This window comes from Pseudonaja textilis, chromosome 2 (assembly GCF_049901715.1).
Source record: "Pseudonaja textilis isolate UNSWEBS1 chromosome 2, rPseTex1.2, whole genome shotgun sequence".
Lineage (NCBI taxonomy): Eukaryota > Metazoa > Chordata > Lepidosauria > Squamata > Elapidae > Pseudonaja > Pseudonaja textilis.
In genome coordinates this window covers 183,104,742-183,132,118 of record NC_141991.1, presented here as the reverse complement: position 1 = coordinate 183,132,118, position 27,377 = coordinate 183,104,742, and the positions used below count along the sequence as shown (strand labels likewise).

Below are 27,377 nucleotides of genomic sequence, written 5' to 3'. Positions count from 1 at the left end.
ATTAAAAACAGAATCCCATATCATAATCCTGGCTAACCCATGGATTGCCACTGACTATAAAAGCATTGTTTATTACTCTGCCTTCATTGCTGCAAACTGAAAGATAAGCTAGGCCCTTGAAGTACAGGTAGTCCTCAACTTAACAACAGTTCATTTAGTGACCATTCAAACTTTCAATGGCACTGAAAAAAGTGACTTACTGCATGACCAGTTTTCACACTTACGACCATTGTAGCTTCATGTGATCAAAATTCATACACTTGGCAATTGACTCATATTTCTGATGGTTGCAGTATGATGGGGACTTTTGTGACCTTCTGACAAGCAAAGTTAATGGGGAAGCCAGATTGATTTAACAACCGTGCTACTAAGAACCTGCTGGTATATATCTACTAGAATTAAACAAGTACAAATGTAAACTTTTTTTAGAAATTTATGCTGCAGTAATAAGAAGTTACAGTTCCTTTGGAAAATAGATTCATGGCATCTTTGAAACAAGAGAAATATTTTCATGTCATTAAAAGTAACTCTGACACGACTTCCGGTTTGAAGGGCTTTGGCGACAGGCAGGAATCCGCGATCGTACGCGGTTTCTGTCTGGGCTCGCCGCTGGAGTGCTCCGAGCTGGCTGGTTTCGGGGCTAAGCCACCCCGTAGAGGTGGTGAAGAGGGGGGAGACCGCCAGCAGGGTCGAGGAGAGCTGCATCTCTCCACCTCAGCTGGCCATTACTCCCTTTCCCGAAGGCGGTTGTAGCAGTGGTCAGAAATGGCCACCGCAAAGAAGAACTCGACTGGAAAATAATGTGCAGGAGGAAGATAAGAAGTGAAAGTTTTGGCTGACCAGGTTAAATTGTAAAAGCAGCAACCAAGGTACCCTGGAATTTAAACTTACAAAAAATAACATTGCTCCCAAAGAAGAGTCGGAAGCAGCGAAGGAAAGTGAAAAGGGAAAGGTTTGGCTTTTTTTTTTCTTCTTTCTCCTTCCCTATACTGACAATTAAGAGACTTAAATAAGAAATTGGAAAAATCCGCTTTGACATCAATAGGCAATTAAGCTGAAAATAAAACAAAATGTCAAAGGGATAATAAAGATTTCTGGACATTAAAAACTTTCTTTTTCATAAGCAGGAAGGGAGAGAAAAGAATAAGGGCAGGATCTGGAAGAGGGAGGAGACTGCCTGGAATTAAAAAGAATCTAAAGTAAAACTTCAACAGGACTTCTAAAAGATACATTTTAACTGAAACTTTGCAACTAAATAGTAACCCCAGGAAGAGAAAGTGAAAAAAAGAGCAAAAAAGAAACAGCTTGCATGTATTTGAATTATTTGGTGATCTTTGGATTTTTGGTTATTATATTTGAATGACTAAAATCAATTGGGTGGTTGTTTAAAAATTTATATAATGGCACCACTTCTGGATGAATTGAAAATGGAACTGAAAAAGTACAAAGAAGATGCACAAGAAGGGAAGGGTTCTTTTGGCTTTGTTTTTTAATTCTTAGAAATGGAAATTTGGAACTATGAGAAACAACAAGAAAAGACTGCAAAACAAGAAGACTGGGACAAAGAAGAAGCCATCTTTAATGAACAAGTAATTCTATGTGGGGAAGAAAAAGGAAAGGGGGGAAAGAGAATGGAGAATTTAAGACTTAAAAAAACAACCAAAGAAAAGAAAAATAATTCAAAAAATAAGTATAATACTGGAAAGCAACAGAAAAGGGGAATACAGAAGAGAGAAATAGGGGGTAAAAAGAGGAGAGAGAAGAAGAGAGGGAAGAAGGAAAGGAAAAGAAGTTACAAAGAACCGGAGCAAGATATAGAGAAACAGGACCTATTTAGAGATAATGGGTGAAAATCTAACTGAAAAAGGGATTCTGTAAAGATACATAAGATTGTATTAGTAATAGAAATAATTTTAGAAAATTGGAAACAACATATGATTAACATGAGGGATAAAATAGTGTAATGTTTTTGAATAAAATAAGTGAAATAAAATAAATGAGAAAATTGAATTAGGAAGGAACAGGAACATTTTAATCAGTTAATGTTTTATAAAATATAAGTGAAGGAGGGGGATTAACTATGGAAAACTTATAATTGTTCCCATAGAAGTATGATATTTAATTGAAAAGTAATGTTAAAGATGTTAAGACTTTAATGAATATTAATATTAATGATAGAATTGAATTGGAATGGAATGTTGTTTTAATTATATACATTTATAATTTTTTTCTTTTTTTTAAGAATACAGTGTGTATTTTAAGAATGTACCAAGCAGAACCCGAATGGAAGTTATGTATTATATTGAATGTTACAACTTTAGGGAAAAGATATAAAGGTGTCATACTCCAATCAGTAACTACAGGAGAAATTTTGTTTAATGAGAAAAGATAATAGATAATTGAAACAGGACAGACAAAAATATAAATACAATGATTTGAATTGAGATGAGATAATTAAAATAAAATTGAGAAAATTAAAAGAGGGGAGAAGCTATGCAGAAAATGTAAAATAGTAATAAGATATGGAATAGAATATAAAAATGAGCATGAACCTGAATTTGTGTCTGTACGAAGAAATGTAACCTGGGATTATGCTGCTTTCAAAAAAGATGTTTTATTTGTATTTTTTTTCTCTTTGTGAAAACTCAAATAAAATTTATAAAAAAAAAAAAAAGTAACTCTGACACCAAAAAGCTGGCATGGCAGGCATTAAAACACTGAGTTGTTATGAAAGTGGGCCAAAGTACTGCTCGGGAGAATAATTGTACATGCATATTTTTATAAGTAAGGATATACATATTAAATTCAAGTTATTCTTTTCTTTTGTATATTTCCTATGTGCCTTCATTTATAGCAGAAGTTCCGGATAGACAATTGAATCTATATTTATTTTTATCTGGCAGTCTGGTTTATGAGTTCTTGCCTCTTGTTCTCCATTATTAAACTGTTTTTCTAGTTCCGTATTTAGCAAACTAATTACCCTTCAACATGCAATGGGAATTTAGCACTGTCAACATATGTCAAATAGAGACCATATTGCTTACATTGGAAAAGGATTGTTTGAATCCTACCCTTATTTCAGCAGGAGAACGTGCAGAACAAGTTAGTTCTGCATGCTGAAAATAAATGCAGACATTCTGTTAGAAGGACTAGGGTGCTTTAGATGTTGGTCTCTGATTCTGAGCAGCCCCAATCTCAATCTCCCATGATAGAAGCTGCAGACTAGCAGCATCTGGCGGCAACAGATGCCAGCTGGAGTCCCATCCCTTTGTAGGAAAGGAAACATTGTCTTGTCATATCTCCAGGAATACTGTATGCTTATCCAACATGTCACAGTCAGTTAGAAACCAGACATTTTAGTCTCCCTTTCTGATGTTAAGGTAACCTCTTTCCTTCATCCTGACTGTAAAAAAAATATCAAGCTAACTTTCTAAATAATCTGTTTGAAGAAACCTGCTTAGGAACTTCCAAAAATGGGCTAGCTACAAAGAAGATACTTCTGAGAGCTCCTCATTGTACAGTTAAGAAATGGAGAATTGGTGCCAACAGTATTTTTTCTTCAGTAACTTAACTGCATGGTAGGGAACAATTTAATCTAAACTGCATCCTTCCTGATGTGCTGTCATGAGATATTTAATTTTTCACTGCATTGGTTTTCAAAAATCTGTATCCTAAATAGTCGTCAAACATACCACTGGAAAGGAAAAAGATTACTAGCAGGTTATAGTTTATATGTAAACTATTTTATTGTACAGTGCTAAACTCATAAAAGCAGTGCAATTCCTAAAATCTTACCTAGCTGGGTCCTACCATATGCCAATTTAAAACTTCCAGCGTTTACACCAGGGGTGTCAAACTCAAAGCCGGGGGGCAGGATCTGGCCTGTGGGGTGCTTAGGTCAGGCCTGCAGGGCCACCCTAGAAACAGCAAAGGACTGGCCCATGGTGCTTCTGCCAGCAAAAATGAAGCTCAGGAGCACCATCTGTGCCCCCAACTCCATTTTCACTGGCAGAAGACGGCAGGAGGTCATTGCAGCTGAAAATGGAGCTCTGGAACCTGTTTTCACTGGCAGAGTGCTAGGGCCACCACAGATGCCTCCGACCCAAATGACTTTAAACTGGCGATGCCCACCATGGCCACGCCCACCCAACCCCTGAGGTCAAACACAACCTTGACGCGGCCCTCAATTAAATCGAGTTTGACACCACTGCTTTACAGGAATATAAAAGAAGTTTGGAAAAAGTTACTATTAGGCAATTTTACATTGCTTAGGTGCTTTTTGAATACTGTCCTCTAAATCAAGGGTCTCCAACCTTGGCAACTTTAAGACTTGTGGACTTAAACTCCCAGCTGGCTGAGGAATTCTGGGAGTTGAAGCCCACAAGTCTTAAAGTTGCCAAGGTTGGAGAACCCGCTCTAAATCAAGACTAGATGTAAGCAAACTTTTTTTTACAGATTAAATCTCATTCTCACAAACCACTTATTTTTCTTAAGTGGAGCAAATGCTTAATCTATAAATGTAGAAGCCCTAAATCCTCATTTAAGACACAGAATAGTGGACTTCATTAGTATCAGTCCTTTTAATTCACAGGGGCTTGTACTCAGAAAGGGCAGGTGAGTGGTGAGACAGATATTGTAGATGTGATGTTCACAAAAAGAGGTGGCTTTCAGTCATACAGTTCAGTCTGCCATCTTGAATTGTAACTAGTTATTATTTACTTGGAATGTAAGAAAATGCATTTGAGAAATTAAGAAGACAAGAACTTCAATCATTACTAAAATCATGTTACTGTTTACATTTTTTTAATATTTAAGTGTGTATTTTTCTTGTGCTTTCTGCTGCTTTTATGCATAGAAGATGTTACAAGTTAACTGCCCATGGTTGTTATCTCATGTCCATTGAAACAATTAAAACAAACAAAATTTTCATAAAATCCCTCTTACTTTTGACTTCTCCATTCTCCTTGTCATTATTTGCTCATAATTTTAAACATCTTCTATAGTCTGTTGTAGAGAATTTAAAAGTTAATGCTTGTTTTCCCTATAAACTAAAATAGTTATTCTCACAGTATCTGTTTAAAAAACAGAGGCTATTATAATATTTATTTATTCATGAGATGATATATCTATGAGGAGCCATATTTTTCAACACGGAATTTGAATTTAAAGCACTGATTTTTTTTAAGTTTATAAAAAGTCATTTCTTTCTGAAGGAAGAAATAATTGATCAAATCTTAATATTACAAAGAAAAGAGATCTTAGATTATGTAGTCTTGCTCTAACACCAAAACTATATATTCTTTAAAACTACATTAAAATGCAGTCTGAGTGACCTTCAATCCATAGAAGAAAACGGAGCACTTTGCTTTTCATTTAATTTCTCCAAAAACATTGTATGCTTAATTGTTGTGCTTAAATGTTCCTGTATTACAATAGAAAATGGCTATGCAGCCCTATGGATTTAATTGTCAAACAGTGTTTAAGAGTGCATTTGTATATGTATGTGAATGTAGCATCATTCTGCCACTTTTTCAAGCATCAATTGTCAGTCAATTCTGAAAAAAGCCACAACTACTTCAAAGAGTGTCAGAGAGATGGAATATTTGTATTCTCACATATTCTGAAACATCCTTATGGAAACTGAATCCAAAACATTGTACAAGGAGAAGCCACAAAAGAAATAAATAGAAGAGGTTTATAAATAAGATGAGAAAGCATCATATGAAAGCATATCCTATTTTGACCCTTTAATACTTTTAGGTTCCAGCATTTAACATAAATTCTTTGAAAACAGCATGGAACAAAATGGAAAACTAATAAATGTAATAAAATGAATAAATGTTAGGGATTGCCATTTGCTTTTAACATGAAATAGATGTGGAGAGTTCAATTTTGTCCTATGTCATAATTGAATACAGTGGTGCCTTGGTACTTAACATTAATTGGTTCCAGAAGGTTCAATGAATACTAAAAACAAAGAGTGCCAAACAAACCACCTGACTTACCACATGACTCTTTGTTTCAGCCGGTAAGGACTTCCTGTCCCTTTTCCTATGTCAGTGACCTGCGTGGCATGGCAGACTTTTTGTCCATTCCCCGCTTTTCCTATTGCAGCACTTTGAGTACCAAATAAACAATGAGTACCGGGACCTCATTTGCTCATCAAAATATATCAAGTACCAAATTTAATGAATTTTGAAGCAGTCGAGTACTGAGGTACCATTGTATTATTACATTAAATTGTGGCACTCCCAGAATTAACAGTGATTCCCATTTTCTAAAGCCAAAAATATGTTTCGTCTGATTTCATAATCTTTGTAAACATTGTTTGTAATGGATAACTTCCATTTATTCAAAGCCATGATTTTTGCCATAAAATATTTTATGAAGCATATATATAATAAACATGGTAAGTTCTTTTCTTTCTGAAATTTAGCAAAGCTGAAATATCACTAGGCTTAAAAATTATTACCGGTAGTAAACCATTAGTAAACATTGACTTTCTCATCCAAATGTGGTATACTTTATTGCTCCCTGCCACATTCAATAAATTTTCTTTATGCTTTTGAAACAAATTATTATATAGTGTAAACCTACTTTTTTAGTTCAACATGCAAAACAATTGTTCAGGAAACAGAAATTTCCCAACATGTTTTTTCTGTATTTCAGTTATGAATTATTATGGTACACTATGACTTCATTAATAATGAGTATAATTTACGTAGTTGATTACACCTACTGGATAAACACTTGTCTGTTTTGCTCTCATTGTGAGCAAATGGGTAGCAGTGATATATTTAAAATAATTTTCTGTGGAAACATTTTTTTTTTAACCATAGTCTGATTGCCAGGAATGAAATTGTTACGATAATGTAACACCTCCAAGAACAATCATGGGAGCACAGAATTATAAAACTACCTTTTCCTTAAGATCATCTCTCCTACTTTTCTTTGCTGGAAAATGAGACCAAGTGATCCATTAATGTTATCAATATGTTAGTAAATACATAGAGTGGTAGCTAGAATTACCAAGCACACTTTTATAATATTACCATTTATTAAAAGATAAAAATTTTCATTTGGAGTAGTTGCACATAGAACAAAACCATAAATAGATAGATCTTTAGCTTTTTAGCCAGAAATTTGAGCCAGTGTTCTCAAAACTAAGAACTAAACCTTTAAAATCATGTTAATAGTAGACTTTCAATGCTGTTTTTCACTTGTTTAATATTTAATTTTTTTTAATTTATTGTATCATTGCTATGTGTTTTATTATTTACGTTGTATGCAGTCTTAGTGACATTTATAGAAAGATAAGGTAAATACCGTAAGTTAGCTAATTAGATAAACATTCCAAAATTTAAAATTCTGCTTATCACACAAGCATTTTTAAATGTGAATCTTTTCTCCATCCAAGATCATTTAGCTGTAGAAAATGATAGGTAGTAATGCATCCCAGCTGGACTCATTTGGTGTGAGCAGCTTATCTTTATGGCACCTTTCTATGCTCAATTGTACTATAAGTGGCCCTGGAACCTCTTCAGGAGCACAGTTCAGAACGAAGCTTGTGTTCGTATGAGCTGTGGATCCTGAATCTATGGACAGGCACTTCTGTAGTTGTCCCAAAGGTGCTTTTTCAAGAGGCAACTGGAGTTTCTGGTTTTCTTTTGAAGATGTCTCACTTCTCATCCAAGAAACTTCTTCTTCAGCTTCAGAAGTTTCTTGGATGAAAAGCAAAAAGTCTTCAAATAAAAGCCAAAAAAATCCAGTGGCCTCTTGAAAAAGCACCTTTGGAACAACCATAACCTGGATGACTGAGAATCCATAGATACTTCTGTATTTGCATCATTTGAGGAGGGGGGGCAGTGAATGATTTGAAGGGTGTCTGTGCAGCCCATAGATTGCTCTTACATCCTGTTCTTCCCCTCTCACAATGGCTTCACCACCACAGGTTTATTCCCGAGGACTGGTCTACCTGCAGTGTGACCTGTGGAGTGGGCGTCCAGGCGCGGCTGGTGAAGTGCCAGGTGCTGCTATCCTTCTCTCAGTCTGTGGCAGATTTGCCCATTGATGAATGTGAAGGGCCCAAACCAGTGTCCGAACGAGCTTGCTACAGTGGTCCCTGCAACGGAAAAACTGGTGAAGAGACTGATCTGCCCTTCAGGGGCTCCCAAGATTTTGATGAACTTTACGATTGGGAATATGAAGGCTTCACTGAATGTTCTGAGGCTTGTGGTGGAGGTGAGTTCCATTTGCAGTTTCCCTTGTTTCTTTGTTTCCTACATACTGGGTTGTGGAAGTAATGTACTTGGATCCAGATTACATTTTTTACATTTACACCAGTGGTGGGATTCAAAAAATTTTTTTACTACCGGTTCTGTGAGCATGGCTTAGTGGTTGTGGCATGGCTTGGTGGAAAGGGAAGGATACTGTAAACTCTCCATTCCCACCCCACTCCTGGAGGAAGGTTACTGCAAAATCCCCATTCCCTCCCCACCCCACTAACCTGCTTCCCAGCTCCGTTCTCCTGTGCAGGGCGATCAGCTGAGACTCAGGAGGCAGAGAATAGATGGGGGCAGGGCCAGTCAGAGGTGGTATTTGCCGGTTCTCCAAACTACTCAAAATTTCCACTACCGGTTCTGCAGAACTGGTCAGAACCTGCTGAATACCACCTCTGATTTACACTTCATTGAAATCAGTCATGTCTGCTAATGTAGCCAGGATCCATCTCAAAGTTAAGAGGATTGAGATTTCAAGCTATTTAACAGAATAATAGAATAACGGCACAACAGTTGGAAGGGACCATGGGGGTCTTCTAGTTCAACCCACCGCTGGAAATAGCAAGAAACCATATTCCATTTCAGACAAATGATTGTCCAATCTCTTCTTAAAAATCTCACCCACCTCTCCAGGCAGGTCATTCCACTGATTGTTCCAACTGTCAAGAAATTTCTCCTTAGTTCTCGGTTAGTTCTCTCCTTGATTAGTTTCCACGCATTGCTTCTTGTTCTCTTTTCTTATTTTAATTGAATTTGCTAGAAAATGATCGCAAGGCTCGGTTAACATCTAGCATATGGGATGTGTTCTAAATTAACCTCATACTAATTCCCTAAATCCAATCTGGTTTCTTTTTACTCACCAAAATGCGAAGATTCAGTCAAAGGTTAAAATCTTAGGTTAGTGGTGGCAGTATTTTAAAAAAGATTTTCTGTTGCTAAGTGAGACAGTTGTTAAATGAATTTGGCCCCATTTCGTGACCTTTCTTGCCACAGTTGTTAAGTGAATCACTGCAGTTGTTAAATTAGTAGCCCATTTGTTCAGTGAATTTGGCTTTTCCATTGACTTTACTTGTCAGAAGGTCACAAAAGGTGATCTCATGATTCCCCGGGACACTGCAACCGACATAAATATGAATCAAGTGCCAGAATTTTAAACATATGACCATGTGGATGCTGCAACAGTTGTAAGTGTGAAAAACAGTCCTAAGTTACTATTTTTAGGGCCACTGTAACTTCAGTCATTCAACAAACGTTCGTAAGTCGAGGACTACTTGTATTTACCGCCTCTCCTTCTTCTTTAGTTGCTTACTGTTTGTTTGGGTTTTGCTAATAGGGTTTCACTGGGTATCTCTGTTATATCACAGAGAAAACTATGGTACGGCCTGCAAAAAATGTTCGTGGTTTGGTTGTCAGGTAGAAAACCAAGAATACACCTTAACTACCGGTTCTGTGGGAGTGGCTTGGTGGGCGTGGCAGAGGAAGGATACTATCTCCAGTCAGAGGTGGTATTTGCCGGTTACTGCAACACAGAGGTTTCCATCAGCCTCACCAAAACAGTCATAACGCGAGAAATCAGCCGTCAGTGTTCTTGTTAAAAAAGAAAGGGTGGCTCTGGAAAAGAATGGTTGGAAACGAGGTCCAGATGTAAAACCGTTTTGAATTGGGAAAGTATCAAAATTCGCAGCTGGGGTCTTTTGTACGTCTGATGTAGTAGCCTGCTTGTTTACTTTTCCTGCTGACCACTTACATTTGGGGCAGAGAAACATGGTTTTGGAGAGAAAGGCTAAGGCAGGAAGCATTGGGTGTCATTTACTTTACATTGCCTGACGGCTGCCTGCCTCCCTCATAAGCAGGGACATATGGATCTCTTGCATATGTATTTCTTTTCCCTGAATCTGTTTGGCGACTCAGCTGGTTTTGATAGCTTATCCCACTAAATGATATTAGCTTGGATTTAAAGGGTTAGAGGGGGGGGAAACATATGACAGAAATAGCTAAGGAAACCACTGCCTGGAGCTAATAAACTTGACACTTAAAGGAAAAGCCAAGGAGTATCACCATTAATGCCTGTTGCGAGAATTGCTTGATATACATGGTGTCCAATCCAAATGCCATTATTTTGGTATAATTGTTTATGGAGAGCTACACACCTAATGATTCTAATCCTTAACTTGCTTAATTTCTCTGAAATGCTTACCTTCTTTTCCTTGTTGGAAGCTGAGATTTACCATACAAAAATTACGTTCACATAATAAGCTGTAACATTTCAAAGGCTACATATACATTCTGTCTAATAGGAAAATCTTATGGAGTCAACTTTTTCTGACAGTTCATCCCATTTCCTACCCACAATAAGATGCAACTTTCCTTTCCTACTTGGTTCTGAGATACAGTGAAGAAAACAGCTTCTTAAAGCTTTAATCTTCAGTATATCACAGTAGTAACTGGATTTACAGCCTTACCGAACCACAGAACAGGTGGTAGTTCTGTGCATCCAGGGAAGCTAACCTATTACAGGTGGAGCCAACTTACGAACACAATTGAGACCAGAATTTATGTGCCTGAGTTGATTTTACAACCGGTTTTTCCATGATTAGCAATAGCAATAGCATTTAGACTTCTATACCGCTTCACAGTGCTTTACAGCCCTCTCTAAGCAGTTTACAGAGTCAGCATACTTCCCCCAACAGTCTAGCTCCTCATTTTACCGACTTTGGTAAGATGGAAGGCCGAGTCAGCCTTGAGCCTGACGGGATCGAACTGCCAAACTGCAGGCAGCTAGCAGTTAACAGAAGTAGCCTGCAATCCTGCACTCTAACCACCGCACCACCACGGCTCTTAAATGAATCACTAGTTGTTAAGTGAACCAAGCATTCTTTAAGCAAATCCAGCTTCTCCCATTGACTTTGCTTGTTGGAAGTTGGCTGGGAAGGCCTTGCCCAGGTGACCCTGGGTTGCCAAGCATCCAAATTTGGTCCACATGACTGTGGGGGGAGGGAGGGGGGTTTCCGATGACCTTAAGTGTGCAAACCGATCATAAGTCACTTGTTTCACTGCCGTTGTAATTTTGAATGGTTACTAAACAAATAATTGCAAGTCTATTACTACCTTATGGCCCTCAAGCTCCATGTCAAGTCCAAGTCAAAAGCAATATTGAAATAAGGTGTGGTAAACAATTTTATTCAACTGTATCATTGGCCAGTTATCTCCTTGCCTGCTGCTGAAAGAAGTACAGAAAAAAAAAACCCGATATCCTTGCAGTTTCCAAGTACAGGTAGTACTTATGACCGAATTCTTGAGCCGAGAATTTATGTTGCTAAGTGAGACATTTGTTAAGTGAGTTTTGTCCCATTTTATGACTTTGCTTGCCACATTTGTTAAATGAATCACTGCAGTTCTTAAATTAGTAATATAGTTGTTAAAGGAATCTGGCTTTCCCATTAAGTTTGCTTGTCAGAGGTCGTAAAAGGGGATCCTGTGACCCCGGGACACTGCAGCCATCATAAATGTGAGTCAGTTGTCAAGCATCCAAATGTAAATTACGTGACTGTGGGGATGCTGCAACAGTCGTAATTCAGGAAAATGGACTTAAGTCATATTTAAATTGAGGGGCTGCACAGAGAGGAAGGGGTCAAGCTATTTTCTAAAGTGCCTGTAGGCCAGACAAAGAATATTGGATGGAAACTGGACAAGGAGAGATTCAACCTGGAAATGAGGAGAAACTTTCTGACAGTGAGAACAATCAACCAATGGAACAGCTTGCCCTCGGAAGTTGTGGGAGCGCCATCACTTGAGACCTTCAAGAAGAGATTGGACTGCCATCTGTCAGAAATGGTGTAGGGTCTTCTGCTTGGGCAGGGGGTTGGACTAGATGACCTATAAGGTCCCTTCCAACTCTGATTATCTGTTACCTGTTGAGTCCCTTTTTTCCAGTGTTGTTGTAGCTTCAAACAATAAGTAAATAAATTGTTGTAAGTCAAGGACTACCTGTAATTACATTTAACTATCTTGTAGCATAGCTTTGAGCAAAATCAAGCCTTACTTAATTCTTTTGTGAAACTATGATTAGGAACATTCATTTTTTTTGCAAGCACCTCTGTTTGAAGTTTTAAGTTCATAAATCCCTTACTCATGCTTGTGTCCTCCTACTAAATGAAGCATTCATACATAAATGAAAAGAAAACAAAGACCAAGATTCTGGTGGGGTAGGTTGATTAGGAAACTTGGAGATGAAGTCACTATAGAACCATAACAAATTGTAAAACCAGAAAGTCTTATAATGATAAAAGAATACCTTGTTTGATTGCCAGTGGTGTCAACCACCTCATTAGTGAAATGTACTGAGAGAAGTTAGACAGGCCGTTATTTTTCATGCATTGCTATTGTTAGCATCATATCGTATTGTGAAATTTCTGGTTTCAGTCTTCATAACCAGTTGTCAATACTGATTATGCAACACTTCACCTAAGACCCAGTTTTAACAGAAATACTTTGAGGGTGCTGAGTAAAAAATAAAGTACCATCCCTGGGCTTTGCAGCTATGTTTGTATTTATTATCCTTGTTTATCCTCACACTGTATGTGTTCAGCTCAGTGTCTTACAGTTGTTGGCAAAACAGCTGCCTTCCAGCATGTTTGAAGAAACACTTTCTGTTCACACAATTAAAATGAAATAAATATATTTAAAATAATCTTACATGACAGATAAGTTAATTGTATTTTTTTCTACACTCCACAGATGAAATATAATAGACACAGAAGTAGGTTTTTGCCCTCAAAGGAATAGCAGCCAGAAGGAACTAATTAGTAATTTAGTCTATATTCAGTGGCTACGTCTTCTACCACTGTCATCAAGTATCATGTAACAATTATTCTCTACAAGTAGATATAAACATTGCAAATTTCATTTGATGGTATATTGAAACTGAATTAAAAGCTACTTAGATTCATACCATGCCTTACTCATGTACCATGTGGCATTTTAATTTTCCAGTCATAAAGAGAGATTTTTCAAGGGAAAGTTAACTCAGTTTCTATGTTAAAATTATTGATATTTCTTTAAAACTTGAATCTCAAATACTCAAATTGTAATGAATGATTTTTACTCCAATTCTGAGCAGCCTTTTCTCATCATTTATTATTGCATTGACTTGAAACCATTTTTTCATCCTAATCTTCAGGCAGAAAGTTTCCCACAGAAGCTTATGTATAACCAGTGAAAGCAGAACAGTCTTTATTTGCAAACTTACAGTCTATAAGATACAATACAAAAGGAGGAAGAATAAAGAAGGAAAAAAACAAACCAAAGTTTAGAGCAAATCATGAAGTTGAATAGCATTGCTTAATTCAAGAAAAAGAGCAACCCTTGTCCTATAGTTAAAGATGGACCTAATTAAATAACTTGATTGGGAAAGAATATTTGGCTTCTTTATTATATATTACATATTTTTAAATTTATTTTATATTATGTTTATATTAATGTAAACATAATAAAACATAAATCATTACTACATTAAATTGCATGAGTTTACATTCTTTAACTGATAAAGTCAAATAGTATTTTTTAATTCCAGGAAAAGAGCATTTCACATTCTTCCTTGCTGTGAAATGCTATATATAGTCCTTTTCTGTAATAATGAGAAGCATATTATACAATATCCATTTGCCAAAAATGCAAATATGACAAAGAACAGGAAACAATTCCAATGCTCTGACTAGTGTTTCCATACATTACACACTTGCAAACATGTGGTTGTAGTGTTCATACTTGACTATTTTAAATGTAAACTTAAACCAATATTTTAGTGAGCTTTGGTTTACTATTGTTCCAATTACTTACACAGGGAAACATTTTTTTTCATATTGGTGGGCGCACACACACAACCCTCACCTATAGGATGCTGTTAAATTACAATTTATGCATTAGAACTTTTTCTTTTCATGGCAACTTTCCATTTATTAATTCATAAGCTTGCTCTGTCCTGTTTTGACATCTATCAGTGATAAAACTCCAATGAAGTCGCATTTGTAATGTCTGTTTTCTACACAGTGTGAACTCTTGGGTGCATTGTATCACAAAATACTCATTTGCCTGAATTTTAAACCCATGTCTATATATGTTTGAGCCAAAAATTTAAATCATGAGCAAGTGCTTATAAAGCATTGAATGCCTTTGTGGGGATACTGCAAAATCAGGCTGGCATGGAATAAACCAAAATATGTCAGGTTTAACAGCTCTGAAAATTTCTCTCTCTCTCTCTCTCTCTTTTTGCTAAAATGTGATATTCTGAGGAATAATGCTTTGACCGATCACAACAAAAAAGCATGTTTGTTTTAAACTTTGACTTAAAAAATAAGTCACCATGTTGTCTATTCTGCATGGACGAGTGTGTTATTTTTTCTCATTCAGCAACGTTATTTCAAGCTTGTTTGTTGGTTTTATAAACATTCTGTCATCTTCAAAAGATTTTGATGCTTCAGTGAACTGAAATACTGTACAGCTTCTTCTCCTCTTCTATACTCTTTTTTTTTAAATCTCTGCAGAGGCAATTTCAAAGGTTTAATCCAAGCTAAACATCACCCATTCAAGTAGATCTTGAAATTACAGTCAGATGACCTTTGAACAGGATGTCCACTCTGCAAAGACCATTCCTGTACATTGTGTCAGAGAAAAAGGGAATATGTAGCATCTAGTTTCCTGAGACCTGGGCAGGCTGTTTATTCCAACACTAGAAATCACAATGAAAACACTAGTGGGCAGCAATGAATTTGCATATTTTTATTCCCCTCAATTAATATGTCCTACTGTTGGAGATTGGTGGTTGTACTTGAAGTCTGTCAAGTAATTACTAGAGGATACCCTGCTCTTGTCTTGTAATAAATGTTTTATCTCAAAGTATAGAAACATTCAAAGTGTGCTGGAAGATCATAGAGGGTGAAGGAAACAGAATTATGGGTCAAGTTTTCTTTTTTATCCTTTTTATTTATGAAATTACTTTGCCTATTGAGAGTGTATTTTTAAGGCGGTCTTCAGAGCCACAAATACTGGAAGCAAGTGTAATTTGTTTTTACATAAAAGCTTATGCCAGAAGAAAAGCTTATGCCAGAAGAAACTAAAACATATCTTGAAGATGAACTGTATAAAATTCAGCTAGGCATAGGTTTCATGTCATTATGAGATCTGCTCCGTGTTCATGTGGGTAGCATGCAACGCTGATCTCTCTCTGTCTTCAATACTTTTTTAGCTGGAGCTTTTAAAAATTACCTGTAAGTTTTTGGAGACAAATTGTTACAAAGCCTTAAGTGTTACCCGAATTAACCGGTTTTCTATGCCATTTTACAAATATAATCATAGCTCTAGTTGGAATAAGAGCCTCAAGCCTTTTCAAACCCACTGAACTCACTAAAACCCAGTAAATTTCTGTTTTCTTTTTATCGGCTCTTTGGGACTTCTAAATCTTTGTTCCACCTCTGTAGACCCAGAACACTCAATTATAGTGCTATATTGTATGTGCTGCTATCGAATAGGGTGGTTTTGATTCAGTGCTTGATTTCACTTTGGAATAATAAACGTTAAATATGCATTTCCTTTAGCTGCAGGCAAAAAGGTTGCATCGCTCTATTTCTTCCTAGGAAAAAATTAAAACAGCTACTGCATCTAATTAGTAAAAAAAAAAAAAAAGGAAGATATTTTTCAATTGTCTAGAAGACCCATCGTGTATCTGCCATGTGGCGCTACCTTTCCACTTCTAAGTCACTATGCTCTTCAGTGGGTAGTAGCCATATGTGATGCTGCCCTATTGACAGTAGAGAGTATCAAATTGCTTTCCCAAAGGCCCGAAGCTCCCAAGCTGGCTGCTCCAAAGGATCTCTTGTTAGTAACATGTCTGCAATTCTCTTTGCTGACTCCGTACTTGGAATGCAGCTGGCAGGATTTTTAAACATTAATTTGATTTAATTTGGTTTGTGTGTACAGGTGTCCAGGAGGCTGTGGTGACTTGCCTGAATAAACAGACCAGAGAATTTGCAGATGAAAATCTATGTGTGAGCAGTCGGCGCCCCCCACAGTTGCTGAGGTCCTGTAACCTGGAACCTTGTCCCCCAAGGTAGGCTGTTGTTTGCTCTCTTCTCCGTATGGGTCCTCAGCGCCATTTGCACTTTGCCACGTTGTATTTGAAAGGCAGAGAAGCTTAACACAATTGGGAGCATATTTCCTGGCACCCAGCACAAAATAACTGCACTGATTTAAAGTGAGTTATTTTTCCTATCCGCTTTATTATATTCAGGGTTATTTCTAGTTCAGTATGTGTGTAAGTAATTCCACTCTACAATGGAACTCAAGATCTTCCCGACCTTTTCTGTTCTGTTTGTTCCGTTACTTTCCAGGCTGTTTGCCCATGCCTGGGTTGGTGTGAATGGCAGCCATCAAAAGTTGCAAGGAGAATTAATTCTTTCAAATACTTTATGTGTAACTGAACACTTTTTAACATATCAAATTGAATGGGAATGGAATCTGCTCAACAGATTTCTGATTTGCTTAGTTTTTGTCTTATGTCTCAACCCTACCATTACTAATCTGGGCATTTGTAGGGCTCCAGTTTAGCAAAAATTGACTTAGGCTACTCTTGTCATCTGCGACAGTTTGTAAAAACATTTGATACATGAGTTCATAAGTGAAGGAACATCAATAAGGAAGCTGTAATCATTTTTCACTTCAATTTATATTTCCTGATGGCCATCCTTCAGCTTTAAAGCACACTAAAGATGATTTAGAGATGTGGTGGCTCAGTGGCTAAGATGCTGAGCTTGTCGATCAGAAAGTTCGGTGGTTCGAATCCCTAGCGCTGTGTAATGGAATGAGCTCCTGTTACTTGTCCCAGCTTCTGCCAACCTAGCAGTTCAAAAGCATGTAAAAATGCAAGTAGGAAAATAGGGACCACTTTGGTGAGAAGGTAAAAGTGTTCCGTGCGCATTCGGCGTTTAGTCATGCCGGCCACATGACCATGGAGACGTCTTCGGACAGCGCTGGCTCTTTGGCTTTGTAACAGAGATGAGCACCGCCCCCTAGAGCCGGAAACGACTAGCATGTATGGCGAGGGGAATCTTTACCTTTTAAATATGATTTTAGAAACCAAGAAGACTTACATCAGAGAAAGTGGTCAGCAGATTACCATTTTAAAATAGTTTTGACATAGTCACTGCCAGTAACGCTTTGGTAAAAAGGCGATCTTTACCTAAAAGCGATTCTTGACCCTTTTTTTCTTCTTAAATTGTCAAAAGCATGTTAAATGTAAACGATGTTTCGGAGAGAGTATGCAGAAATGAATGAACCGTACATCCTTTTGAAAAGAGGAATCTTCATGATAAATCTTAGATTCGATCATAAGAACTTGTAGTGTCAACATTGTTTAGCAAGATTCAAATGTATGGGGACAGTTTGCTTCTAAGTGTGGGTGTGGGTTGCAGAAGGAAGAGAAGAGAAGCAAGCAAGGAATAAAACCCAGATGGACAGAAAGAGAAGAAATTCCAGGCAAATTCTGCAGCTTTGTTCTTACGATACTTTCAAAACTAAGCATTTATTCTTGTGCAAGTAACTGAATGGTAATGAATAGGTGCACGCTAGGCAGGAAAAATTCCACGTTTCCAGAGGAATTGGTATATAACTCTGAAACTTTATGGTTCCTATAAGAACAGAGACCAGGCCAGAGGATGGCAACCGAATGGTTCCAGGCAAATCCGATCTAATTCAGAGCCTAATTAGTAACTGCCACAGCTGTTCCACTGTATGCTGATCTGTATTAGAGCATCTTTGACTATTTGTCTTCTGTAAAGCTGTTCAAATAGAGCCTACTTGATGCATTTTGGTGTGTTCCCTTTTTTCTGTCTTTTTTTTGAATAATTAAAAAAAAACTCACACTCTCATATAATATAGAAAACATGTAATAGCAATACTATTTTAATAATACAATTACTGCAATGGTTAGCCAATATGTATAAAATGCTACATGCTCCTTGATTTACTATCTTTTATTTAGAGAGTATTTGAAATTAAGCACTGAAAAAAGAGACTTGCTACCAGTCCTTGCACTGCATGATCCTCAAAGTCACATGATCAATATTCAGATGCTTGGCAACCAGCTGCATTTATGTCAGTGCAACGTCCTGGATTCAACTGCCATTTGCAACTTTCTCAGCTGGCTTCCAACAAGCAAGTCAATGGGGGAAAGCTAGATTAGTTTATGACTGTAGGCAATGACCAGGCTGAGCCTGAGGGAGGGGTCAAATGCGTCATCAGTCTTGAATCCCTTTGTAGCCCCAAGAGATCTAAGTCCAGTCCACCTTGATCTCCCATTGATTCTTATCAACCGCCCAGTTATTTGGACCGTCAATAGTTCAGATTCTTGTAGAGGAGGGGTGTCAAACTGGCGGCCTGCGGGCCGGATGGGTCATGCACTGGCCAGGCCCATCCCATTTTAGCGAAGGGAGGGAATCACGATATGTCACGTGACAACACATGTTTGACACCCCTGTTGTAGAGAGCTTAAGCTTGCAATAAACCTTTATTCTCATTTGAACTACCTGGATCTTCTGATTTCCCTAGCGCTTGACAATGACCCTGTGATTCATTTAACAATTGCAGCGATTTGCTCAATAACTGTATTTTTTAAAAAAGGTTGTAAAATGGGTACAACTCATTTAACAATCACCTTGCTTAGCAATGGGAATTCTGGTGCCAGTTGTGGTCATAAGTCAAGGACTACCTGTACAAGACTTGGGGTAGTGGATAGTATTAAAGAAGAGACTGAGATCAATTCCACTGCTCCTTTACAAGCTTTTCCATTGCATTCCGGAAAAGCATATTCCAATTTGTTCAGAAAACATAAACATAGATCCCCAAATGGGGTATCTCACTAGTCTCTTTTATGTCTAATTCCTGAGGGGTTTGATGAATAAACATCTCTCATTCAGGCAGTGTTGCTCTGTATCTAAAATTGTGGTTGGCTGCAGCTGCTTTTCCTTTCAGGAATAGTTCAAAAGAGCATCTCAATCTCTTTTGCTGTTTCTGCTTAATTCAGAAGAAAAAGAAAACGTACCATACTATCAATGAGAACATTATAACCAATTTTAATAGAATAGAATAGAAATAGAATAGGAATAGAATAGAATAGAACTCTTTATTGGCCAAGTGTGATTGGAAACACTAGGAATTTGTCTTGGTGCAAATAGTCTATCAAATGAAATACTCTGTATCAAAATAATCTGGGGGTCAAATCTTGAGATACACCTGGGAATGTCATGCTCCTTTTTAATTAAAATGAGAGCAAAATGTTTTGAAGTCATCATGGGGAAAATGCTTAAGTATCGCATTATTTAAAGAAAAAAATAGCAAAAAGGAAGTTTGGACTGGGAAAGTTACATAAAAGAAGTGATGCTTAATTACTTATCTTATCCTAATTCCTTTAAAATGTTTTTCTTTCTTCACGTTTGATATGCTTTAAAATGGCTGAGTATGGGAGTGAGCGACAAAACGACCAGAAAAAGTTCAAGGCATTACTTGCAAACAAATATATTGCCAAAATCATCTGCCAACAAAAATCTCCTTTTCCATCTGCCAGTCATTTGGTAACAAAAGTTACTTTCATGAAAGTAAAATTTGTTTTGAGTGTTTTACTACATTCTCATTTTCAGTGAGAGACAAAACTGAAATAAATGGTAATATCTTGGAATAGGAAGACAGCATAATAGGAAGACAGCTGATAACATTCTCCTTAGACGGAAACGAGAAGAACTCCAATATTTTTAAATACCCCCATTGCATTTCCTTTCTCCTTTCCTTGTTACCCGTCTACAGGGATTGAAAATAATGATGTATAAAATGGAATGAATTCAGTGTTATTAATCTTGAAGTCTAGAGATTTTTTTTCTTTCAAATTTGAACACTGAGTACCAATGCCTTCCTAAATTGCAAAAGAATGCCTTTTAAAAAATAAAAAATAAACCGCACTTTCAATTTATTTGAATTGCTGAAAAATGTTTAGGAAAGATTTTTTTAAAAAATATTTCTGCAAATAGTCCTTGGGGAACATTAGGCTAAGAGGGGACGAATGCTCAAGTTCACTTTATTTATTTATTTGTTTGTTTGTTTGTTTGTTTATTTATTTATTTATTTATTTATTTATTGGATTTTAAAGTGTGATGGCCTTGGGGCCCATATTTAAAAGACAGTCATGTGATCCTTTGCTGTTGGTTTGATTAAAAATGTTTTTCCACCATTCTTACACCAGCAGGGCAGATTATACAATATTATTTAAAAAATCCTAGTAAAAATATACATGACTGCAAAAGGCAATCAGTTTTTAATTGGCTGAACAAAACAATCAGCATTTGATCTGATGCCAGAAAGAATGATTCACCTTAAAGTCAATTCCACGAGAAATTTATAGCCTAGAAGGTGCACCACTGGACAGTTGGGCGCTCCTACCCACCAAACCATTTTCATGTTGATTGAAGTCTGTTTTATGAATTTGTGAGCCTCCACAAATTGCCCACAGCCACAGCACCCACAATAGGCTGTCAAAATTTCAAACTGGCTCCAACCAAAGAACCCCTTTTCTTTTTTAACGAGTTTGGAATCCAAATCAACTGTGAAAATTGGAATCAGTAAGAAGGAAAATGTTTTGAATTTGCCCCACAATAACAACTGAATAGAATACTGAATGCGTAAGCTGGTCAACTGGCTATTGTTATTTCTAAATTTGTGCTTTTGCTTATAAGGTAATGTATACTTGCTTTCTCTTTTTTCCTCATTTGTGTTGTTGTTGTTGATCGACTTTTTAGTATTTTGTTGTGGCCAGATTTTTTGAACACAGGCCTGTCCAAATTTTTCACTCCATATTGTTGCCTCTCACTGTTTCTCATAGTACTGGTTTCTCAGTTCCAACTTTGTAAATTAGACATACTTACATATCACAATTCCTGCCCTTTGCTTCGAAGCTCATCTGCAATGCGGCTTAAATACTGTTGTTGATCCATAATCTCATTCAGCTTGCAGCTTTATCAGCCTTGCAAAATTTAATTTGCTTCCTTGGTGTTAATCACTGGGCCATAATTAAACTCTCTGTGTGCATCTATAATTTATCAGAAGCAATTTCAATTTTCTCCCTTCAGTTGGAGTCACCTTTGCCTTCCAATAAAAATAGTATATACTGAAATCCTACTATATCTTAAAAAGAAATTAGCTGGTTGGTAAGAGCCTTTTGTCCATGAAAACATTTTATCAGTCAACACAATCTATAGCATTAAGCAGTTTAATTTCCAAAACTTTATCTAAGGAAGTAATTGAATTCACTCTCAGTATCTAAACTACAAATGTATATGGAAGGGAATTCAACAGTGGTTAGGATGCAAATATAATTTCTCGAGGTGGAATGTATGCAATGTTTTTCCATCTCTATCTCTGAAAATTTCCATCGCAATTAATTGACTCAAACATACTGTCAAGTTCTTTATTTACCAGGCACAATGGCTTGGATTGAATTTTAAGCTCTTATTGGAAAAAACAACAACAACCCAAGTTCCTATAGTATCCAGATATGTGCATGTAGATGTTCTTGTTAAAATGGTCATAAAATATGTTCATAAAATATCAGAGCACATCTGTAAAAACTTATAAAAATTATTTCTGGGCATGCCATTTTTCTTTAAAAGATTCAACAATTCAAACATTGTAGTTAATGTTCCTCATGTGCAGATATTTTTGTTTCTTCTTTATTACCACATTGGAAGAAGACACCATTGTTTCTTGTAGTGTAATGTCACTGAATTCAATGCACTTTCCATCTTTAATTGCCAGGGTATGGGATCGGGGGTTTCAAATTCCAAAAGGGAATTTATTCTTTTGAATACAGAAAGAATTATTTTTCTGCCAGGACCACAAAAGTGAGGGCATTTCTGCAACCCAAGTCAATAATAAAATTAGTTTTATTGTATGGGTATAACTTAAAAGAATGAGTATCTTTTGTTTCACTTTGGTTCCAGTATTTCAACAAGCTGTCATAAAGTATCTTACAACCATATAATCTTATTTAGCATAGTGACTGCTTCATGTTAAAGTGATAGTTATTTCCATGCTAAATGCAGAAAACAAGGCAAAAGTGGGTTACATCAAAGATCTTACTTACTGAAGGTCTTAACACTTTTATGCTAGCACATTAACAATGCTTTGTTCATCTTTTGGGGTTTGGGTGAATACAGGTAGTCATTGATTTACGACTGGTTGCTTAGCAACTGTTCAAAGTTACGACAGATCCCCAAAAAGGTAGCGACCACCTGGATTCAAAGTTCCAACACACACACACACACACACACACACACGTGGTCTTGTGACTGCTTTTGGGTGCTTGGCAACCAGCCCTCATTTATACCCATTTACATGCCGCTGCATGACAGTAATTTACATTTTTTGCTGGAAATCAGCATTTTCTTCCATTGTGGATAACAGGTTCACTTAACGACTGCTGCATTTGCTTAACAACCACTGCAAAATACAGTCATAGAATCAGGCTGGACACATGATGACTTGCTTAACAACTGTAGCTATTTACAACAGTAATTCTGGGCTCATTATAGTTCAAGTCAAGGACTACCTATAGATTACTGACAAGATCTAAATTCAACATGTGGATGCCATTATTTCCCAGGATTTAGGAGATATCATGTAGTTCTGACACAATCCCTAATATACCTATTTACAGTGTGCAATTGATGTGTGATATTTTTTCCTATGAACTATGTTACTCAGGAGGTTGTCACAATTTCATTCTGTTCATAGCCTACTCATGGTTTCAAATGGGAAGAGATGTATGTTCCTAGTACGTGGAAACCAAGGGCATCTCTGTGCAAAGGAGATAACTGAGTGTACCCAGTACAGACAGAGAAAATTCAGTTCTTGATTTCTTTTTTCTATGCTTTCAAGTAACATGTAAAGCCATCTGACTAAATTAACACGGCTAAGTGGCAACTCACACTATGATTGTGGTACAGATTGTAATTCAGGCCACAGAGTAACAATAGCACTTAGATTTATATACCACTTCATAGTCCTTTATAACCCTCTCTAAGCGGTTTACAGTGTCAGCATATTGCCCCCAACAATCTGGGTCCTCATTTTATTAACCTCGGAAGGATGGAAGGCTGAGTCAACCTTGAACAGGTCAGAAACAAACTGTTAGCAGTCAGCAGAATTAGCCTGCAATACTGTGTTCTAGCCACTGTGTTACCATGGCTCATAGCTAATTATCAATTTTTTTTAATCAAGCTGTAATAGACCTATTATTTACATACAACTTGGGGCAATTTGATGGGTTCTACAGGGTTTTAGCCTGTGTGAATTTTGCTAAATGCTATCCTCTTTACTAGAGTATACAATATATTAACTGGAGTATATCTGATTTGGGAACAAAAGTCTTTTCCCTAGATCCGTAATGGCAACCCTATGGCACGCATGCTGAAAGTGGCACACAGAGCCATCTCTGCCGGCACGCGAGCCGCCGCCCCAGGTCGGGTTCACTGTGCATGCACACGCACCTCCCACCAGCCAGCTGATTGTTGGGTATCTGCTGCACATGCGCAGAGGCGCGGGGCATGCGAGGGGGGTCACGTGTGCATGCGCAGAGGTGGGGGGGGGCCACACATGCATTGCATTATGGGTACAGGTACGTGTGCACTTTTGGCACACAACAACAAAAAGGTTACCCATTACTGCCCTGGATAATACCAACTTTATGATGAGGGTATAATATTTGTGACTGTGATTGAACGATTGATAGCAAAATGTAGGTCACTCAAAAAGACTAGCCGTGGATTATTGTTTGAACTAGTCTGTAGCTAGGCTTTTTGAATATACAAGCATTGACCATTTCTTTCATAAGTCAATGTGTAGCTAGAAAAGAATGGAAAAAAGAAAATAGTGAAATTTCCCCAAGGTAAAAGGTGATAATCTTGTACCTGTATATCTTATATCCAGGGGTGGGCTGCTGGGGGTTCACAGGGGTTCAGGAGATCCTCTAGCTAAGATTCTGCACAGTTCAGAGAACCCCCCCAATCCCACTTCTGGATGGCCCTACCCCCCACTCAGCCCATTTTGGATGCAGGTAAGTGCAGGGTGCACACAGAGGCTCAGGGAGGGTGAAAAACAGGCCTCCCGGAAGTTTGGGAAGGCCAGAAGACCAGTTTCCAGCTTCCAAAGAACCTCCAGAGCCCAGGGAGGGCAAAAACATGCTGCCGCTCCCCCACCATGGTGTAGGAGGCTGACTAGGCCACGCCCACCATGGCCAACAACCAGGCAGAGAACCCGTTGCTAAAATTTTTGAAGCCCACGCCTGCTTATATCTCTCGTATACGTTCTATACTATACCTCTTATTAAAAGCAGAACCATATGCTAAAATAGCATATTTTAACATACATTCTCCTATTTAGCTTGTTATTACATGAAGCGTTGGCTGTTGCCCCAGACCAATTCCTAATCATTCTAAGAAAACAAGTTCAAGTTTTATAAGAAATATAAGAAAGCTTCTGAGACAGTCTTAGCTAGCTAGTGCCTTCTCTAGTATTCCTGGACTCCTGACTCCATTATCTTCAGACTGTGCTGCTTGTCATGTTTTTAAAGACATTTTTGTGAATTATACGTGTACCTGGAAATGAACGAAGATATATCTTGGCACAATTTCCTTAGAGTCTTATATTTCTTTGGTTCCTTCTCTACGATGTTTTTTTTTTTTCTGAAAATGATTTTCCATCGAAAAAGGTTGCATATACTAGTGAATTTTCAAGAAGGCAGGCCCGGTTCTCTATACTTTGCTATTTATAGTTGCCTTTGTCAAATTAAGAAATAGCTGCTAGAGTCAAACTTAAAGATACTTTCATAAGATTCATTATATTGCAGGAATTACATTCCTTGCCTTATGGGCAAGCAGATGAAAGATCAGAAGATTATGGGACATATAAACTGATACCAAAAAAAGTGATTATTTTACAGGCATGTACGGATGGAGCATCTAGCTCAATATTTTTAACAGTCAAAGGGCAAAAGCTCTCGGGTTTCAAACAGGAGACATTTTTACTCTACTTGGGGCAAAGTAAAGCTGTGCACTTGCTTCCTTGCTGACACAAGTTTTTTATTTCCAAATGTTATGAGTATGAAATTTCTTGCAATTTTAAAATCTTCTCTCTTCACATATTGTTAAAACACTCCTTCATAAGGAGGCTGGGGTACAAAAAATTAAAAAGCCTAAGAGGTATATTAGAATAAAAGATATATAACTAAGAGGCTAAAATAATATGAAAACAATTTAAAAGGAATCTAAAAGGATGGGTAGGAGCATTAGATGGCAAATTAAATATATCACAATGCAAATAAGTCCAAAATGATGAGTTATGCTCATTACCACTGATTTATTTTACTCTATATTAGCATACTGTAGATTGCAGGCTCTCACTAGGACTGAAATAATGAGTCTTGGCCCAAATAAATTAAGAAGTTACCCTGCAAAACATAATAGAGAAAAACAGAGTAAAAAGTAGAAAGCTGAGAACTGAGACCTTTAAAAGTTGTTATCAAGTTACATTTTTCAATATGAGGAAGGGGAATGAAATTTATGGTTGTGAAGTACTTTTAATTAAATGGAAATCCAACCAAATAATTTTAATTTAACTCTCACCCTATCCCCTGTTTTGAGGGTGGCCTTTGCATTCTATAACCTAGGAAGAGATATACACAAACTTAAATCTTTTTGCACGCGCTTGTATGTTATATTAAAGGAGGAAAAAATATATTTTAAAAACTTGGCATTTTAAAAGAGGTGTGTAGACTTTTTATATCCATTGTACATATATTAAAGCCTATATTTCCAGTCTGTCATCAACTGGAAGATCTCTCTGAAGCCAAGGAAACAATGTTCTGTAATAACAAAGTTATTTCTATTTGTCTATGCTTAACTGTTTTAGCATAACCATGGTTAAGTGAGGGCAGGATCCTGTACGAAATTGATACTGTGTTTTCCTTTTTCAATTCTGGTATAAGCCCCTGCTTTTCTTGAAGAAGTTTCTGTGTGAAATTGGGGAATGACAGATTTATAGCCTTTGAGTGTAAAAATATATTCTCTATACTGTAAAAAGATATGTGTTTATGTTGACCCCTTTCTGGGGATGCATTGGCCTAGCTCATAAATAATTACTATAATCCAACCCAGGATCTGATGACAGAGCAGTATAGGACATAAATAATTAAGTTACATTTCAAAAACCACTTAAGCTGTGGTTAGATTTCTTGACGCCCTGTTGAAATCCTCCTTGCTTGTTAGGGTGGGGGTCACTTATTCATTACCTGTCATTGGAGACAACTATTACAATATGGAAGTATCAGAAACAAAGTGGAAGAAATAGAAATTTTCCTGAAGAAAAAGAAATATGATTCTGCAAAATATAATTCTGCAAAATATGTTGTCAGCAAGGGGAATGGCCGTGAGGAACAGAAGGGAGGACTGCTACCAAGACAGCAGTTAGATAAAAGAAAGCTGAGGCCTGGACAGTACTGTAACATGAGAAAGCGCCTTAGACAAGATTCTCCCTAGTTCTCATGGCAATAAATGGAGGGTGGGGGAAATACAGTATGACTTGTTTATGTAGCTGTACAATAATACTAGTATAGCTTCTCATGACTTTAATTTCCTACTCTGGTTTACCTTGAAGGGCTGACAGGGTACAATTGAAGGGCTGAAGAATGTAATTTATTCAAAAAGAATTTATTTATTTATAAAATATAGAGGCCGCCCATCTTACCTCAAGGTAATGCTTGAATAGACCAGACAAAAGCAGGGGGGAAAGTAGAACTGTATGTGCTGACCTACATGAAATCCAGAGATTTGAACATGAGGATCCAGTTGATAATGCTTAGGATAAAAGATTGAACCAACAAAGATATTATTGCAAGGCAATGTCAGGCAGCGCTTCTAATCATTTCTTCCTGGACTGAATTACAGAACTTTCTAGTGGTGAAATGTACTCACGGGAAATTTCAGCTACTTGGAGATTTATTAAATA

General features: G+C 37.2%; 1 protein-coding gene across 4 annotated transcripts in view; it reads left to right on the top strand.

Moving 5' to 3' along the window:
- ADAMTSL1 (ADAMTS like 1) overlaps nt 1-27,377 on the top strand; it is a 507,559-nt gene that overhangs the window by 413,451 nt on the left and 66,731 nt on the right. For all 4 annotated transcript variants that reach the window (XM_087926578.1, XM_087926579.1, XM_087926577.1 and 1 more), the window contains 2 exons: nt 7,952-8,241; nt 16,254-16,383. In XM_087926578.1, the coding sequence (XP_087782704.1) occupies nt 7,952-8,241; nt 16,254-16,383 (420 nt within the window). The remainder of the gene's footprint in view (nt 1-7,951; nt 8,242-16,253; nt 16,384-27,377) is intronic.